Raw genomic sequence first — 14,822 nt, 5'->3', positions numbered from 1 at the left:
TCAAAATGTCGAAAATGACAATGATTTTCTAAGTCGGACGTGATAGTAACGTAGAAACTTAGGTCGATAGGTAAGTATCTTGTTATATATTTCGATATAACTACCTCTACTTTGATGGGAGGATAATAAGTTTCTCTAAGTTCGTCCATTAAGAGACTTTCGGCTATCATCTTGACAGAGCTAGTTCAAACGGATCTAACCCCCCGAAAGCTATGCGATGATTCCATTCAATGATCACACGATTCCAATTCATTCTGTGCAAACAGAGTACGAAAATAAAAACGGGTGCGGAAGTAAAATTGGATGGAAATCGGCACCGTTCCGTATGTGCCTAACCTTAGGTAGATTCCTCGACGAATATGCGGGAACTATTACTGTACCTATCCGTGACGGAAATATGAGGCAAAATATGGAAGCGAGAATTATATAAGTTTCTCATATTGTATTGTGCATTTGGTCTCAGATTGGACGGCCCGATAGAAATATAATAGAATAAACTCGAATAATTATAGATCATTTCTCATGTTTTCGACCTGCATTACCTTGTCAATGTGCAGCCGCCTTGGATACCATCAACAGTCACCTATTAGGCTAGTTTCAGCAACTACAAACAACACCCTAGTCCGATCGCCTCATAGTTTTACGGATGGATGAAGAAGAGGTTGTCTTCCATATGATACAGTTATGAAATATACAATGCCAAACAATCAAAGAACTAAAAACATAATTATGATTCGTAGCCTTGATCTGTCTAGGAACAACTTCGTGATCGAATTCTCTAGCACCTACCTACCTACCAGGCACCCAACGCTCATGGGTACCTATGTGAGAGCCTATTTAATATATCTATATGCCTCTGAATATTCATACATCATAACGACATCTTGTATTCCCATTCTATTCTACCTGTTTAGATCTTGATTTCAGAACATCATGTCTACTACTCCAAAGGAAGAAGACATCAGTCTATTTCTAGCACAGTACCCAAGCTGCTCTAGAGACACCGCGTCGGACTTTCTAGAAGTGAGCTTTTCTAGGTCGACTCCCACAATATTGATCTCGCTAATAACTTATAGGTTTATGGAAATAATCTTGAAGAGGCCATAGAAAAGTATAGAGCATCTGAAGTTTGTATTTCCCCTTTTATTTACAGATCTTTCATTTAACAAGTGTTTAGAAATACCTTCCAACTGTCCCTCCATTTGACGATGATATCTCGCCAAGTAATTCGAGTGATGAACATGACACTCGGGGTGGAACAAATTCACTTGAATTATCACAAGCTGAAGGCGAAGGTATTGATGAAGGTGATTTATGGATGCCCAAGCTGCCAACCCTTCCGGTTCCTGATAGATCTATCGTCAATGACCCCCCTGACCCGCATATCTTTGGGCTCCGCAAACTCCTGGGCGCAATTCGAGCTGGCTATTTCGACGCCGACCGTATCCGTAGATACCTAGGGTATTACGATAAAAATGATTTATACACACATTTGAATGAAACCGTTGACGGGTATCCGGCAATCTTCTATGTCATCTCGACCAACGATATCGGTATACTTCGTGAGTGGCTCAAGCACGGAGGCGATCCTAACGCGACATGGGGGCCTAGTGCTATTCCCGCAATCGGCTTCTCTATTCTTAATGGAGGCCAGACTATGCTTCAGGCCTCGAGGACACTTATAACACTTCTTAGATTTGGTGCAGACCCTCGGGTCATCCCTAAAGCGTTCTATGATCCCTATTGTCGAGATTTGCCGGAGGGAGGGCCAATTCTGGAAGAACTTGAGGATATTAATGACGAAAACAAGGAATGGTGCACGGAAGAGGTGCGGTCATATCTTGCTGAGGTTCTAAGCCTGTCACAGCGATATGATCTCTACAGGTCCAGCAAGGTCATGCCGCACTCTGGTCGAGAGAAAGAAGTGCTTAATCGACAAGGCGCTGGGGAAGTCCTAGGCATTCATCAAATGATCGTCGCTCAGTCGATTGCGACGCGCTGGCTAAAAAGAAAGCTTACCGTGTAAGTTTGAGGTTTCTACACATGGAACTTCTATAGCTAATAGACATAGTTACCTTGCGCTCCAAAAGAGCAAGCCGTTTATTCTGGTCTTCGCAGGACCGAGCGGTCACGGCAAAACGGAACTTGCTAAAAGATTCAGAGACCTCATGTCGCTAGAATCTGAAGAATTTCACGAGGTAAACTGTACCATATTTAAGCAAGACAACGAGCTGTTCGGGCCACGTCCCCCCTATAGTGGACACGAGGACGGCTCAGAATTGAACAATTTCTTAGTTCGCAAGGCTGGGCAGCGATGTATTGTGTTCATGGATGAGTTCGAGAAAACTAGCAAGGAGATCCACAACACGTTATTATTACCTTTCCAAAATGGTTAGTAAACCTAGATATCTGTACTGTTTGCCCTTCGTACACTAACAAGTAAGGAAAGGCCAGTATGAGAATCGTCGAAATGGGAAAAGTATTGACTGCTCCAAGACAATTTGGATTCTCGCCACCAATAAACTGGATGACAGCATTCATGGATTCTGCAACGCCAATGAAAAGACTATTTTCCACTCCGAAGACCAAGATGCTCAGGATAAGGTGGTAGAGAAGTTGTGTCGACAGCTCCGCAAGGAGTTTACCGGGCATTTTGGTGCCCCTTTAAGTGGTCGCATTACCGAAATCATCCCCTTCCTCGTCTTTGCGCCACAAGAGGCTGCTGTCATTGCTCATAGAACATTGATGGATTTGGAGAGCGAAGTTGTTCGACATGTGCGTCTAGCTCTAAACAAGGAAGAAGACGTCTATGTCGGAAATATCAGCATCCGTATCAAGAATGATGCAACAGTATGCTCCGCCATCACCCGTGACGAGTACGACAAGAAGACCGGCGCCCGTAGCATCAATCTAGCTGTGGAGCGCATGGTCCAGGATCCGCTCGTGAGCCAGTACCTGAAAGATGGTGACGAGTTCGACGAGAATCAACCTATTACTTCGTTTATCGTTGATGTCGATGTTGACGGGGAGGTTGAAGTGAGACTGGTTTCATGACGAGGAGAATAGGAGAAGGAAGCTAAAAGGGAGAGTCGCTGAATGGACTATATCTGTCTATCGAGCAGCATTTGAAATATTAGTAGGAGGTTTAAAGTGTTGCCCTGTACGTTCTGTGATAGAGACCTACATAACCAGTTGATCCTCATATTGCCGTCCACATCTAGGGCGATCAGCACCTAAAAGAACTAACCAGAGAGTTATCGGCCCAATTAATCATATTCATTCCAGTTACAATAAGCTACTCTCAATATGGAGTCAATAAAAGCGCTTAAAAGGGTAGTAGAAATTTAACCAATCATTGCCTAGGGGATTCGTACCAACTACGCACCAAGTACGGAATCCCGATTTTATGCAATCCCATAACAGTGATTAGAAAAGAATGAATAGGTACCGGACTCCGTAAAGTCAAATGCCGCCCCGGGTGATCCGGTATCCACCCCCAATGTCTCGGTAATATACTTGGTGATAAGAATGAGATTCGGGACACCAAGCTCTTAACAGAAGTAGAGCAAAGCAACAAACCGCAACAGAGTATAGACAAGAGTATAAGACGAATAAATTATTCACTTTAACTCACAACTAAAAGATCATTTATTTATGAAACCAAGTCCTAAACTTACACCAACCTTGAAGAACTTCAAAACCAGTTATCTTATCATGTAAGCTGAAGCTCGAGCCCAAAGATAAGCTAGATGCCCAGCTGAGAGATCTCAGTGGTTATTCAGCAAGGGTGGTGCAAACGTCAGGGGAGATGACGTGCGAGAACATCAACAGGGCTGAGTGGCACACAGTGAAACAACAGGATGGCGCAACCTCTGGATTTAGTGATCAAGAGACACTTTTGTCAGCAGCTCAGGCAATCAATCAGATGGCGTCCGAGGTGCGATTTCCAGCCCGTCGGAAAACCTAATAATAATGGACTTGCATCCTTCATATTCGAGAAACTCAATACCCGAACCTAAACAGCTCGGACAACAACTTCTACACGATCGCGAATAGAATAAATGACACGAGGAACTATGAGCTAGAATTACGCGTCTGTGCGAACTGTTTTCCCACGAGCCTTGCTAGAAAATGTCTACGTCCCACGGCGAAGATAGCCCCTTGTTGGGTGCAGATACGGCCTCGATACGTTCGTCTTCGATCCTCAAGCCCCCGACGGATGACGAAGACGGGCCTTCTTCGCCACCCGAGTTCGGAAATCTCGAAGACGATGTCTTACCCGAGGAGTCCGTTCTAGGCCGGAACATCGACTGGAAAAGCGCTTATATCATCGCTATTTCAAGAGTTATCGGAAGCGGCATCTTTGCGGTTCCGGGAGTTATTCTGTCCTCCGTCGGAAGTGTGGGTCTTTCGCTTTCGATTTGGATCCTTGGCGCCGTCGTCGTAGCATGCGGTCTAACAGTATCTCTTGAATATGGTTGCATGCTGCCGCGGTCTGGTGGAGACAAGGTATACCTCGAGTTCACATATCCGTGGCCACGCTTCTTTGCCTCGACCATGGTCGCGGTTCAAGCTGTGCTTCTAGGTTTCACGGCAAGTAACTGCGTCATCTTCAGCCAATATGTGCATTTCGTATTCGACGTCGAGGCTCGAGACTTTTCTAGGAAGGCCCTGGCGGTTGGACTCCTTACTGTCATCACGATTATTCACGGTGTCTGGTACAGAGCTGGCATACGCATCCAAAACTTCCTAGGCTGGATCAAGGTGGGACTTGTTGTATTCATGGTGCTATCGGCTCTTTACGTCGTGGTATTTAGGCCCGAACAGGAAGATGCAAATTTAAGGCCCAAGAAGATACAATCTTGGGAAGGACTATGGGAGGGGAGTGACTGGAATCTTGGGACCCTTGCGACTTCATTATTCAAGGTCTTCTATTCTTATGCTGGTCTATCCAACCTGAATAACGTTATGAACGAAGTGAAAGATCCGTAAGTACTTGCCTCTCCTTCCTCCCGCCAGGCTTGCGGTTCGAATTTCCTATTCGAGTTGACCGGGGTTTACTATTCCTAAGCCATGCCTACCTATGGGTCTCAACTCTCGGACTGTTTACTAATCAAGCAAATGGCTGACTATCGTTGATACAGTGTTAGAACCTTGAAGTCGGTTTCTCTGACAGCTTTGGTTACTGCGTGCCTCTTGTACTTGCTTGCCAACCTCGCTTATTTCGCCGTGGTGCCCATCGAGGATATCAAAGAGAGCGGTCAACTAGTTGCAGCATTATTCTTTGAACGTACATTTGGCCCCAACATCGGCAAGAGGTTTCTACCCCTAGCCGTTGCGCTCTCAGCGGCAGGAAATGTGATGGTAGTGACGTTTTCGACGGTAGGTTTATGCCTCCAAGCCCTTTGTGAGATCACCAGTGTAAGGCCCGAATTCTGACCAACTGTAGGCGCGTCTGAATCAGGAGGTTGCTCGTGCGGGCTTTTTGCCTTTTTCTAGATATCTTTCGTCTTCGAAGCCCTTTAACGCGCCATTGGGTGGATTAATTGTACACTGGATCCCTTCTGTTCTCGTCATCATACTACCGCCGTCGAGCGAAGTGTACTCGTTCATATTAGAAGTTGAGGGTTACCCGGGACAAGTATTTGCACTTGCAACATCAATAGGACTTATTTGGCTACGATATAAGCGACCGGATTTGAAACGGCCGTTCAAAGCCTGGATCCCGGCGGTCATCTTTAGGATCGTCCTATGTTTTTCTTTACTAGCTGCCCCCTTTTTCCCTCCGTCGCATCCGAAACCCGGCGGTCTATTTTATGCGACATATGCCATTGTTGGCGTCGGCATGTGAGTTACAGCGTTCCCAACATAAAGAACCAATAATAGTGTCTTTAAGATTTTAACCGCATATGCTTACAAATTCGTAGACTTGTGTTCGGAGTCCTATACTGGCTTATATGGACAGTTATATTACCCCGACTCGGCGGGTATAGGTTGGAAGAGAAGCAAGACGTGCTAGATGATGGGACGACTATCACTGTACTAACACGGGTACCGAATGATGTTGACTAATTGTTTAAATATTTGGTACATTTCATGACTCTGCTTACTGCGTGTCTACTGATGTTGAGTAATGACTCGGGGACCTTTTTTTTTATTTTTTTAAAATTCGGCTATAGTAGGTATCGAGTCGTGGTTGTGTAATTTAGCTTCATGTTATATTGAGTTGCAGCTAGACGGAAATCATAGATGTCAGTGAAAACAAAGGCTATAAACTAGTAATACGGAGCAAGTAAACGTACTTGGTTAGAAATCGAGATATGACAAATACAACTTGAAATTAGTATTTCTAATCAGTGCCACGCCACTGGAGTCTAGATGCAGGATGTAGGCAATCATCTTATACTCTGGGCGCATGACGTCCTGTCACAGAGCTCCCCCTACTGTCGCAATCTTGCGTGATTGCGGGGAGCTACTATTCCTTTACCGCAAGTGGACGTGCACTACAGTACCGATAGCCATCGATGAGGTAGCAGCCGATTATCCCAGTATTTCCTGATTAAGAAATTCATCTTTCGATAAAGAAGTATATAAGGAATAAGACTTGCCTCTCCATCCATTGCCACATCAGACACAAGTATACAAGCACTACTACGCCTTTAACAAGTATATAGAACACACAATGGCCTCCCCAGACGTCCAACTCCCCAGCTCTGTCCCGGCTTTCTCAGCCGCGAGCAGTGTATCGGCCGCACCCACAGCTCCAGCACCGCGTCATGTCGACACCGTGCTAAACTACCACAAGGACGCGGAGGACGGCTCACCACCGGCCCCTAGCTACGTAGACCGTCCCGAGACCCAGAACCGACCGTTCGAGTCTTACCCAGTCCACATTACGGATGTGTCAGGCCGGGAAGACGAGTTTACCCTCGACAAGAACGGTTTCCAGTTCCATCGCCATGTTGCGCAGGAGAAGGACTTCCTAGACGATGACCATATCAAGGCGGTTTACTATCCCGAGACCGAGCAGCTGCTGAAGGATGTGTAAGTAGATAAAGGGGGAAACATGTCAAACACAACAATCATCGGCTAACCCCCCATCCAGAACCGGCGCATCCAAGATCTTCATCTTCGACCACACCATCCGGCGCAACCCAGCCGACCAGCGCGGCACAGACGGCGGCCCTTCCCGCCGCGGCCCCGTAAACCGCGTCCACATCGACCAGACGTACTCGGCGGCACTATCCCGCGTGCCGCACCACCTCCCCGCCGAAGAAGCATCCGAGCTCCTCAAAGGACGCGTGCAAATCATCAACGTCTGGCGGCCGATCAAGACCGTCCTCCGGGACCCCCTAACCATCGCGGAAGCCAATTCGGTCGGAGAGGAGGAACTCGTGCCCATCCCACTCATCTACCCGAACCGCAAGGGCGAGACGTTCGCGGTTCGATACGCCGAGGGCCACAAATGGTACTACAAGTACGGCCTCACGCCCGAGGAGGTCCTGTTCATCAAGTGCTTCGACTCGAAGACGGACGGACGTGCTCGCCGCGTCCCGCACACGGCTTTCGTGGACCCGACGATTGGGCCTGATGTACCCAAGCGCGAGAGCATTGAGGTTCGCGCGCTGGTGTTCCATCCTGATGACAGGGATTAAATATGTAAAGGGGAAAGGCTTAGTTAGATACTATCGATGAGATGAAACAGACGTCTCGAGGTGTAAGAAGATGAAGACGCGGTGTGTATAGGATACGGGTAGATTGTCATATTAAAGCAACTTTGCAGGAATACGTTGTTAGAAATACAATAAGAATAACTATATCCATCTTTAAAAGTGTTACATCCATAGGGAAGTATGAGCTCTTTCTAAGACTGCTTATCTTGGTGTAAGTGCACCAATATTATTATTTTAGAAGACTGACCTAAGACGATAAGTGGAACATATAGGAATAACACTCATTTCATGGAGTGAGTTGTGTTATGACACTGCTTTCTCTGATGTAAAATTTTAAACAATAGAGATATCACTACTAGGAGAACCTCTGAGCGATACAAGTATAATGTACACATATCAAATTCAAACCGTATCTCATCCAAGATATCTCAAACGCCTCCCGTATGCAAACCGCCTATGCACCCTCTCCGCTAAGCCCCTAACCCCTATTCGCCATCCACCATCTCATCACGCACCTAAATCCAGCCCCTCAAGCCCGAAATCCAACCCTCTAAACCCCTCTTCAACGCTCCACGCGCGGCCCTTCTCAAGCTTATTCAAGAACTCGCACGCGCGCCCGACGACAAGTAGCCCCGGGGGCCTACTACCCTCCTGCTCGACAGCCTCGACGACGCGGTCGAGCGTAGTCCGGATGACGCGTTGGTCCGGGCAACTAGCGCGCTCGACTACGGCGCAGGGTGTGTTTCGCGGCCATAGCGCGCGCCGGGGAGCTTCATCAGCAGTTGTGTTTTTCTCCGTTTCCAAGTGCCCCGTTAATTCCTCTACAAGCCCCGCGATGCGATGCAGCGCCATGAGGAACACTACCGTCCTACTCGGTACATACTCCGGCGGTGTCGGTGCCTTGCCCTTTTTGCCCGTCCCCGTGCACACTAATACCTGGTCCGCAACGTCGCGCTGCGTGGGTGGAATTCCTGCGAACAAGGGTGCGGACAGCGCTGATGTAACCCCTGGTAAGACTACAACCTTGTCTCCTAGCCCCTGACTCCGGAAGTGCTCGACTTCCTCGCCGCCACGCCCGTAGATATACGGATCGCCCTGCTTGAGGCGTAGGACCGTCTTACCCTCTCGCGCGCCCGCCATGGCCATTTCCTCCAATTCGGCCTGCGCCGCGTCCGCGTTACCCGGGAACTTGCGTGCGATGTGCACGGGGGTGCGGCGCGGAATCAAGTCTAGTACCCCGGCCGGCACTAGCTTGTCCGCTAGCACTAGATCCGCGCTTTGGATGGCCTTGTGTGTTGCCCGCGTGAGCAGGTCCGGGTGGCCGGGACCGGACCCGGCGAGAATAATGCGCCCGCGGTTGCCGGCGTTGTTGGCGGGGGAAGATTTACCAATCGGATTAGAAGAGCCAAGGTCGTCGTAGGATTTCAAGATGTTGGCCACGTCCTCATCCGTAATAGCAGCAAGCCGTTTCAGCGGCCAATACTCGCAGATTTGGCTAAGCCAACGCATGCGCCTGTTCTTCACTGCGTCTAAGTCTGCCTCTGTAACGAGCTTGTTGAAACTAGCTGATTGGTCGATCGAGTCGTCAACATCGTCTCCGTCTGCTAGAGCCATGTGTAACAAGTGATCCTCCTCTTGTATCTTCCTACGCACGTCGCCTAGTCGCGAACAGGCAGATCCAAGGTTCGGGGGTAGCGAAGCTGCAACTTCGCGGCGTATCCTAGACGCCAATTTGCACCCGCGACCATTTGTTGTTATACCGATTTGTAGCGGACCGTCGATGTGCGTGGATAGGAGGGAGAAGGAGCATAATTGCGGCGCATCGACAACGTTCACGGGAATGCGGTTATACTTGCAAAGTGACGATATATGTGCACCTATTTTAAATCAGTAAGGATTTATAATATGGTAGTTTCGGCAACAAGTCGTACTTAGAGGGTCTCGAGGTCCTGAAGTCACAAAAACAGCGTCCACAACACGACCTATTTCCTCTCTTCCCAAAGTGAATAGATGCTCATCCTCGAATTTGTTTTTTACCCATTTCACTTCACCATCGTCCACGCGCTTCTGCAGCGCATAGTACAGTTCTGCTGTCTCCGGCGCAATGAGGATTGGCGATGCGCCGGCACTTAACGACTGTCCACACCGCGCTGCCGCAAGAGGGTTCGAACCGACGATTAGATGGACATGTGATCGGGCGTCCGTCGCCGTCAGGAGAGAGATATAACTATTCATCGTCGGTTGGCGCCCCTTCTTATAAGCGCTTGAAGACGAATTCTTGATAACTTAAGCAACCATGCAAATATATAAAGGAAAAGAAAGAGGAGATCACGGAGGGAATAAGATATAATTAGTCATTGTAAGTATTTCCCTAAAAGAACCCTAATATAAATATCTATAATTCTATAATTCTTAGCTAAGAAGTTATCCGCGACTAGAGGCGATGTCGCCATGAGCGCCGCGGCGGAATTCTTTGAAAGGTCTGGACCGATTTCCGGCATTTTGGCAACTCTCAAGAAAATTTCAGCGGGACCCACGGGGTTTTGGAGGGGCATTTCTCTGACGCAATCGCACTTGATAATGTCATCGGGCCAATCATTGATAAGCAATTAACCTTAGTTTAGTCGCTGCATACCGAGTTCCGCGGACCCTGAGCGGAAATCTGTAAGTCGACGAAATATCCTAAATAACATCTTGTAAGTGAATCCTTCTATTCGGAAATGGGACTTTCAACTAATAATTCGTATCATATTCTCAATTCCCACTCTCAACGTCCACAGTACGTATGAATATAGGCCTATACAGTTCTTAAGTGGAGGTAGTTCGTTCATAGTTCATACATATCTGTTTTAGCATTTACCTAACTATACGTAGTAATACATCCTCTGAGGAGATTTTGTACAAATTTAACGGTAAGCATTCATCCACCTTGCTTACTGGAAGCCTTCCTCTTCTAACTCCTTGAGCAAATTCTCCAGCTTTGCCTTCTTTCCTCCCTTGGTCCTCCTGGCGGAAGGCCCATGTACTTTAACTTTCTCATAGGCGCTGTAGATACCTCTCGAGTCGGCATTGAGATGGATAACCTTTGGCTTGTGGCCCTGTGTGTTATCACGAGACCGTACACCACCATCATTACCCACCGCACCCGCTCGTCCGAGTCGAACATTACGGTCTACTCTAGTCTTAGCACCCAAAGCCCATAGATCTCCCCACTTTGTCTTGCGTGCGTCGTGATACGCCTGCTTGCTGAAGCTCTTGGGAACCGTCCATCTCTCGATCTTTCCGGTAGGGGTGCATAGATCAAGCGTAACGTGCCCACGTCGCTTCAGAGGAGGGAGGATGTTTCTAGGTAATGACAATGCGTTTGGTACTTCTGTAGCGTTCTCATAGCCCTTAAATGCGCGATCAGTCAAGTTGCCGCTCTGTTTGGGTACGGTGACTGGCTTCATGTCGGGTAAAGTGCCGCGTTGAATAGCGACAAAGCTAAAGTCTATGTCTGTGTGGTTACGGTGCGAGGCACCAAGCACTTTTTGCAGGAATGGTGGGCGAATAAACCTCTGGCTGAAATGGCAAAAGTCTTTCCGCCCACTGCTGAGTCCAGGTGTCAGATACATGGGACACTCCTTGTGGTTAGTACAAGGGGCAATAATCATGCCTGGCTCACGGACCCTTCGCTGCTCAATCTCGATTTCGTTAGGTCGAGGATCCGAAGTAGGTGAAACAATGAATTCATTTAATAACCGAGAACGAACATCCGCGACAGCTTCAAAACCCCGCGGGTGACCTTTCTCCATGACGATGAGAATTCCACCATCGGGCGACAACATTTCCCACAGGTTGTCTAACAGAGCTTTGCGTTGAAATCCTTCTTTCAATGGCAATAGTAGATGGGAGGCGATAATAATGTCAAATGACTTCTTCTGCTGCGGCTTGTCACCAGCGTCTAGCATATCTGGGTTGTTGGCAGAGTGTATATAATCTGGCAGGCGTGGGAGGAACGTGGTGTCATCAAGAAACCGCGATATCCGTTGGCGCAGCTGAGTAGATCCAACCACAACCGTCTTTTTTCCTGGCGGTCCGTGGTTAGGCTTCTTACCCCCTTCAATCATGAGATCCCATTCTGCTTGAAGGACTTGCTGCCAGGCCGCTAATCCCGCACCGCCCGCACCGACATCAAGCACACGAGGGCCCTCGCCATTGCCCCTAGAGATGAGTTTGGAGATCCACTCCGAGCCTAGGCGTTTCCTGATTTCAACTAGGATCCCCATCGTAGACGCGTACATTCCTGGAAGGTTGATAGCAATATAGGCGTCTGCTTCGATCTCACTCATCTTGTGCTGACCTGCTGCCATGGCTACAGGTTTCTGCTCGGGACTTTTCCTCACTGCGGGAGTTGCAACCGAGTTTGGAAACCCAGCGCCACCAAAAGCTTTCTCTGCTGCTTCTTTAATATGCTTAGGATCTGTTCGGTCGAGCAATATGTTAATTGGGTTGACAAATTCCGCTTTCGGTAACTGGATGGTCGAGGGTTGGGTTCTCCATTGGCCCATTCTCGTATACTGGTGAATGCGACTATCCTGGGTTCGGAACCTTGCATCTGGCTCGCCTTCGTCTTCGTCTTCTTCTTCTTCTTCCTCATCTTCCTCCTCAGGCTCTTCATCAATTTCCTCTTCTTCAACTGCTCGCAGCTGGGTGTTCTCGAAGTCTTTTTGCAGTCTCAATAGGGCGTCGTATTCTCTCTGGCTTTTAGCCACGGCGCCAATATGACTTAACCCAGCTTCAGATGGTAATTCTTCTGAACTTTCCATGTTCGCTGAAAAGAGATTTTGGGTATCATCGAAGTCTTTGGGGGTAGATATAGCAATATCAGTCTCGTAGACGAGTTCCTCCAGCTTCCCGTCTTCTCCTTCTCGCAGTAGTATTCTCTTCGATAGATCGTGGGGTGCATCTTCAGGGACGAAGTCAGATGTTGGCATGCCTACATCTTCTGGCCGAGTCTCTCGCAAAGGCGCGCCGTACAGTCGCTCGTATAACTTATATTCTTCTTCATTTAAATAACCCCTTGGTAAAGTGTCACCAAATGCGTGTTTCGCTTGTCGTACCGCAACTTCGATGTCGTTAGAATTTGATTGGCTTTCTGTTGGCTGCGGATTTTGAAGTTTGCGCTTCGTCGTCGAGAAGAGACGCACATTCGACTTTCGACTTGACGGCAAACTTCTAATATGAGGATAAGTCGACCGGGGTAAGGTTCGCGGGGCTTCAGATCGTAGGCCAGCAAAGCCGTTCTCAAAAAGATTGAGAAGTCGGAGCCTGCACTGAGGACATGAGCCCTGAGCTTTTGCTGCGGAAAGCATTGCGCCTGTTCTTCTTGAACCTTAAGCTGAAAAGTGAAGAAGAAAGAAAAAATGTGTAAATGATGGCAAAGATTCGCGAACAACTTTTTCATATGTTAAGGAAATTTTAGACTAGCTCGTGTACCCTGAAAAGTCCCATCCACTTAAAAGACGGGCATTAGAATACCACCCCGCAGTAGACCCATAACCCGCATGATATAGCAAGGTCTAGCGCAGCTCATAGATCTACATAAACGTTCCTGCCATGCAGCTATGGCAAAGACATTCAACAATCCGATAAAGCAAATGCACTAACTGGAACCGATAAACTAACAAAGCATAGGGTAAGGGAAAGGTACTGTAACGGGACAATTTCATTCACATAAGAGGTTGTTCTAGCTAAGTTTCTATGTGTACAAGCGGGGTTCAGTTATACTGGGTAATACTGGGTTTAATCCCGGTAGTTCTTTCTACCGCCCCACAGTACCTCTATTCTCTATTCTTGACTAAAAGATGCAATTCTCCTAGAACTCAATTAGGCTACCACGTTTACTTACTAAGATCGGCCAGTGTCCTAACCCCCCCACTAGGCCGAGCAGAACCGCCTTGTCCTCCAACTTTCTGCCCCTTAATACCGACCGGCGCCGGCGGTGCCCTCGGATTATTGAGATTGAATTGTGACCTTTCAGCCGCTTTATAGGGATCAAACTAGTTGGTATTGTTAACACCATGTTAAGTATTTTACTAGACGCGAAACATGGGTGGCTAAAAAGGTGTGACTTACCGAGAAGAGTGATACGAAGTAAAGTCCGAAGAATGTGAGAATAGCGTTGATGATATTGAAAGGACTAAATTTCCACGGCTGACCTCCTAGCGACTGACCACCTCGCCTCGCTGGTGTGCTAGAATAAGACGAGCTGCCTCCCAGTGTTCTTCCGGGTGAAGTGAAAGATGCGCCCGGTACAGTCACGGTGGCCAACTTGACAGCCTTCTCGACGGCGGAAGTCAGGGCTGGAGGGTTCGCGCCCTGGATCGTTTCGATAACGGAACCGTTCTTGAAGATGAGGAAGGTCGGCATCGCGCGCACTCCATGGCTCTGGGCGATGGATTGTTGGCTATCGACGTTGACTTTGCAGAAGGTGATCTTGCCAGGCTTGGAATATTTCGTCGCTAGCGATTCGAAGGTAGGCGCGATGACTTTGCAAGGACCGCACCAGTCGGCGTAGACTACATGATCATTTGTAAGCGGCCGAGCGGGATCGCAAACGATGCGACGGGTAAGAACTTACAGTCTGTGACCACGATGGTCGAAGACCCTAATATGCGCTGCCACTCACTCGAAGAGCTAATATTTACGGTCATTTTGGCTATCTCGTTTGGTGATGTGTATTTGTGTTGTTAACAAGACTGAACGAAGTTGCTGGAATCGTTGATGGATGGATGGATGGATGGATTGTAAGTGGATCTTTTTGGCTAATGACGGAAAGCCGAGATAAAGCTGTCCAGATCTACAATCTAGGTACCTAGGTACCATCCAACGCCACATTTATGTAGTAAGGCATCTATAGATGTTACACAACGTTTGTTATAAGGTTGTTAGTTCCCTATTTCGTGATATGACTTTGTATTTACCAACATGAGGGCACCCCTGCGGGGCACCACAATAGCCCGAGTTTACGAATCACGTGCCGCTGCTGCCGGGGAAAGGCGCGCGGCGCGCGAAGCGCGCCGAGCGCCGTTCCCCGGCAGCAGCGGCGGACAACCTCGAACATTAAGCTCTACTAGAATTCTTTTAAAAGATTTTTTAAAAAAAAAA

At 48.0% G+C, this 14,822-nt stretch overlaps 5 protein-coding genes across 5 annotated transcripts; 2 read left to right on the top strand and 3 right to left on the bottom strand.

The window, feature by feature from the left end:
• Window positions 1–1,288: 1,288 nt before the first annotated feature.
• Window positions 1,289–3,425, top strand: F4817DRAFT_367070 (P-loop containing nucleoside triphosphate hydrolase protein). The gene is made up of 3 exons (XM_049307070.1): window positions 1,289–2,022; window positions 2,072–2,391; window positions 2,450–3,425. Exons 1-3 carry the CDS (start codon window positions 1,319–1,321, stop codon window positions 3,052–3,054), a joined length of 1,629 nt encoding a protein of 542 aa, XP_049156759.1. The 5' UTR covers window positions 1,289–1,318; the 3' UTR covers window positions 3,055–3,425.
• A 706-nt stretch (window positions 3,426–4,131) lies between these two features.
• On the top strand, window positions 4,132–7,655 carry F4817DRAFT_360274 (amino acid permease-domain-containing protein; the record flags this gene model as incomplete). The annotated part of the gene is made up of 6 exons (XM_049306260.1): window positions 4,132–4,988; window positions 5,145–5,382; window positions 5,450–5,847; window positions 5,928–6,039; window positions 6,857–7,044; window positions 7,106–7,655. The coding sequence occupies 6 exons, from the start codon at window positions 4,132–4,134 to the stop codon at window positions 7,653–7,655; spliced, it is 2,343 nt and encodes a 780-aa protein (XP_049156758.1).
• A 319-nt stretch (window positions 7,656–7,974) lies between these two features.
• F4817DRAFT_344602 (uroporphyrin-III C-methyltransferase) lies at window positions 7,975–10,166 on the bottom strand. The gene is made up of 2 exons (XM_049304172.1): window positions 9,605–10,166; window positions 7,975–9,550 (listed from the first exon to the last, which is right to left on the bottom strand). The coding sequence occupies exons 1-2, from the start codon at window positions 9,906–9,908 to the stop codon at window positions 8,181–8,183; spliced, it is 1,674 nt and encodes a 557-aa protein (XP_049156757.1). The 5' UTR covers window positions 9,909–10,166; the 3' UTR covers window positions 7,975–8,180.
• Window positions 10,167–10,388: 222 nt separating this feature from the next.
• Window positions 10,389–13,183, bottom strand: F4817DRAFT_344601 (mitochondrial small ribosomal subunit Rsm22-domain-containing protein). Its single transcript, XM_049304171.1, has one exon. The coding sequence runs from the start codon at window positions 13,025–13,027 to the stop codon at window positions 10,607–10,609; it is 2,421 nt and encodes an 806-aa protein (XP_049156756.1). The 5' UTR covers window positions 13,028–13,183; the 3' UTR covers window positions 10,389–10,606.
• A 164-nt stretch (window positions 13,184–13,347) lies between these two features.
• F4817DRAFT_344598 (thioredoxin-domain-containing protein) lies at window positions 13,348–14,620 on the bottom strand. The gene is made up of 3 exons (XM_049304170.1): window positions 14,296–14,620; window positions 13,791–14,233; window positions 13,348–13,714 (listed from the first exon to the last, which is right to left on the bottom strand). Exons 1-3 carry the CDS (start codon window positions 14,366–14,368, stop codon window positions 13,556–13,558), a joined length of 675 nt encoding a protein of 224 aa, XP_049156755.1. The 5' UTR covers window positions 14,369–14,620; the 3' UTR covers window positions 13,348–13,555.
• Window positions 14,621–14,822: the final 202 nt, after the last annotated feature.

Source organism: Daldinia loculata, assembly GCF_022478755.1.
Source record: "Daldinia loculata strain CBS 113971 unplaced genomic scaffold F4817scaffold_43, whole genome shotgun sequence".
Classification (NCBI taxonomy): Eukaryota; Fungi; Ascomycota; class Sordariomycetes; order Xylariales; family Hypoxylaceae; genus Daldinia; species Daldinia loculata.
The sequence above is the reverse complement of the archived record's forward strand: the minus strand, read 5'-3'. Positions and strand labels throughout refer to the sequence as shown.